We start from the raw sequence: 2,955 nt of genomic DNA on the forward strand, positions 1-2,955 counted from the left end.
ACGGCAGGAGGTCCTTCCGGACCCCCGCTGGACTTTTGGCAAGTCTCGTGGGGGTCAGGAGGCCCCCCACAAGCTGGCCAAAAGTTCCTGGAGGTCCAGCGGGGGTCAGGGAGCGATTTCCCGCCGCAAATCGTTTTCGTACGGAAAATGGCGCCGGCAGGAGATCGACTGCAGGAGGTCGTTCAGCGAGGGTTCCGGCGCCTCGCTGAACGACCTCCTGCAGTCGATCTCCTGCCGGCGCCATTTTCCGTACGAAAACGATTCGCGGCGGGAAATCGCTCCCTGACCCCCGCTGGACCTCCAGGAACTTTTGGCCAGCTTGTGGGGGGCCTCCTGACCCCCACGAGACTTGCCAAAAGTCCAGCGGGGGTCCGGAAGGACCTCCTGCCGTCCAATCTTTTTCGTCTATGGCCGCCGCCATTTTTCGGCGCCATTTTGGAAAATGGCGCCGGCTGAAGACGACAAGATTGAGGAGCAGGAGCCCGTTCCGGACCGCTGCCGTTCCGGACCGCCGCTGGACCTGCAGGTTATTTAAGTTATTTGGGTGGGGGATTTAATTTAAAGGGTCGGGGGTGGGTTTTAGGGGGTTTTAATGTGCCGGTTTTTCGATTTTTCGATTTTTCGATTTTTAACGATTTTTCACGATATTTTACCCCCCCAAACGGCAACAATACGATTCCCTCCCCCTCCCAGCCGAAATCGATCGTTAAGATGATCGAGGACACGATTCACATCCCTAGTTTTATGTAGACTTTAAATTGTCTATTGTGATTTAATGCTTCTGAATTTGTTGGAGGATATTTATTTTCTAATGTATTTTGTTTATGTATTCTGGGTTTTTTAGTTAATTTTTCCTTCAGTCTGTCTCTCCTTTCTCCTTCCAGTACTCCATGAAGTATGAATCCAAGGAAATGGGGAAATCACAGCAGTGCAACAGAATTCTTGATTCTGGGGTTCTCAGAGTTCCCAGAGCTGCAGCTCCCTCTCTTTGCTCTCTTTTCACTCCTCTACCTGATGGCCATGCTGGGGAACCTCCTCATTATCTGCATAGTATGTGCCGATCATCACCTACACTCCCCCATGTATTTCTTCTTGGCCAACTTGTCTATCCTTGACATCTCTTCCCTGACAGTCACTGTGCCAAAATTACTTGCAATCCTACTAAAACAGAGTAATTTAATATCTTTCACTGAATGCATTATGCAGATGTATTGTTTTTTGGCTTGTGTTGAGATAGAATTTATGATTCTAACAGTCATGGCGTATGATCGTTACATTGCAATATGCAATCCCCTGCGTTACACTGTTATCATGAATAAGAGAGTCTGTGCTCTTCTGGCAGCTGTCTCATGGGCAACAGGTTTCATAGAAGCATTGCCACACACTATGGTTACATCCCAGCTTTCCTTTTGTGACACCAATGTAATCAATCATTTCTTTTGTGATCTCACAGCAGTGGTGAAACTTTCCTGCACTGATCTCTCTATCATTGAATTTATGAATTATATAGCAGCAGTATATGTAGCATACATCCCTTTTCTCCTAACCCTGACATCCTACATGTTTATCATTTCCACCATCCTGAAAATCCATTCTAGAGAGGGGAAAAGCAAGGCCTTCTCTACCTGCTCCTCCCACCTTACAGTCCTTATTCTGTCGTATGGGACTGTAATAGGAGTGTATGTGCAGCCCAGATCAGGAGACTCAGTGAATTCAAGTAAACTACCTACTGCAGTATATATAGTCACTCTCCCTCTGTTAAACCCCCTGATTTATAGCTTGAGAAGTAAAGAATTAAATGTTGCCTTAAAAAAAGCCTTAAGAAGGACACCAACATTCTTACAGGCCAATACAGAATGGTGCGCTCAGCTGAGCACACCATCTACCACATGATTGGCTGCGCGTTTCCAACCCACATCTATTACCCCCTATACTGTAAGGGGTAATAGCATGTCGAAAACACGCAGCCAACCCTATGAAAACTAATTGCACTCATCACATGCAAAAGAAGGTTGATGAGCCTACTAGTTTCCTGGGATACTGATAGTAAAATGTGCAGCCAAGCCACACATTTTACTCTCAGAAGTTAATGCCTGCCCAAGGGCAGGAGTAAAATTCTTAGCAACCCAGAAAAGTGTACCGAAAAGCAGAAAATGATGCTTTTCTGTACACCCTCCGACTTAATATCCTAGTGATATTAAGTAGGAAAAACCAAACATTACAAATAAAAAAAAATCTTCCAACCGGTTGGTGGTTTAGAAAAATTGACGCTCAAATTTACCGGCATCCATTTTCCAAACCCGTGGCTGTCATCGGGTTCAGAAATGAATGCTGGTAATATAGAGCATTGTCCCTAGCATCTCCTTATTAGTGCACCACCTCATTTTAATATAGAATCGCGTGCCTGGGTGTGCGGGAGAGCAGGTGCTTAACAGAGCTCTGGCTCTCCCGCATTTTTTACTGTATCGGCCTGATAGTCTCTAAACACTTTTGGAAGGCTGGCTCAAATACGACCCTCTGAGAGCTCTTTAAAATGACTGCCATCCATAGGCATAATCCCAGAGAGTAAAATAAAAATGTATTTGAATACAACAGTTCAAATGGTGGAGAAAAAATTAGTAGAAAGAAAATCAAAATCATAAAACTAAACAGTGGTCTTTCCTTAAATCTGAGCTGCAGAACAATGATAGGAGCAATAACAGGGACAATATAGCAGCCCGGGAATAGCTCAGCATGGCAAATTTCACCAGAGAGGAGAACAATCTGTGGAGGAGGCAGTGATCCGTAGAGATGTGCATTCGTTTTTTCCGAATTGGAAAATTTCAACGAAATTGTCCAATTCGGCATGTTTCGGGGACCCCGAAAAATGATCGGGATTTTCCTATTATTTTCACAAAAATTCATTTTTTGGATTAGCGCGCGCTAACAAAAAGTAACAAAAAATAACAAAATCTA

At 44.6% G+C, this 2,955-nt stretch overlaps 1 protein-coding gene across 1 annotated transcript; it reads left to right on the forward strand.

Moving 5' to 3' along the window:
* Window positions 1–1,014: 1,014 nt before the first annotated feature.
* LOC115077783 (olfactory receptor 2F2-like) lies at window positions 1,015–1,893 on the forward strand. Its single transcript, XM_029580069.1, has one exon. The coding sequence runs from the start codon at window positions 1,015–1,017 to the stop codon at window positions 1,891–1,893; it is 879 nt and encodes a 292-aa protein (XP_029435929.1).
* Window positions 1,894–2,955: the final 1,062 nt, after the last annotated feature.

This window comes from Rhinatrema bivittatum, chromosome 16 (assembly GCF_901001135.1).
Source record: "Rhinatrema bivittatum chromosome 16, aRhiBiv1.1, whole genome shotgun sequence".
NCBI classification, from domain to species: domain Eukaryota; kingdom Metazoa; phylum Chordata; class Amphibia; order Gymnophiona; family Rhinatrematidae; genus Rhinatrema; species Rhinatrema bivittatum.

What these genes read in the sequence shown, in the direction of transcription:
- LOC115077783 (XM_029580069.1), top strand. Translation starts at nt 1,015, where the DNA reads ATGGCCATGCTGGGGAACCTCCTCATTATCTGCATAGTATGTGCCGAT.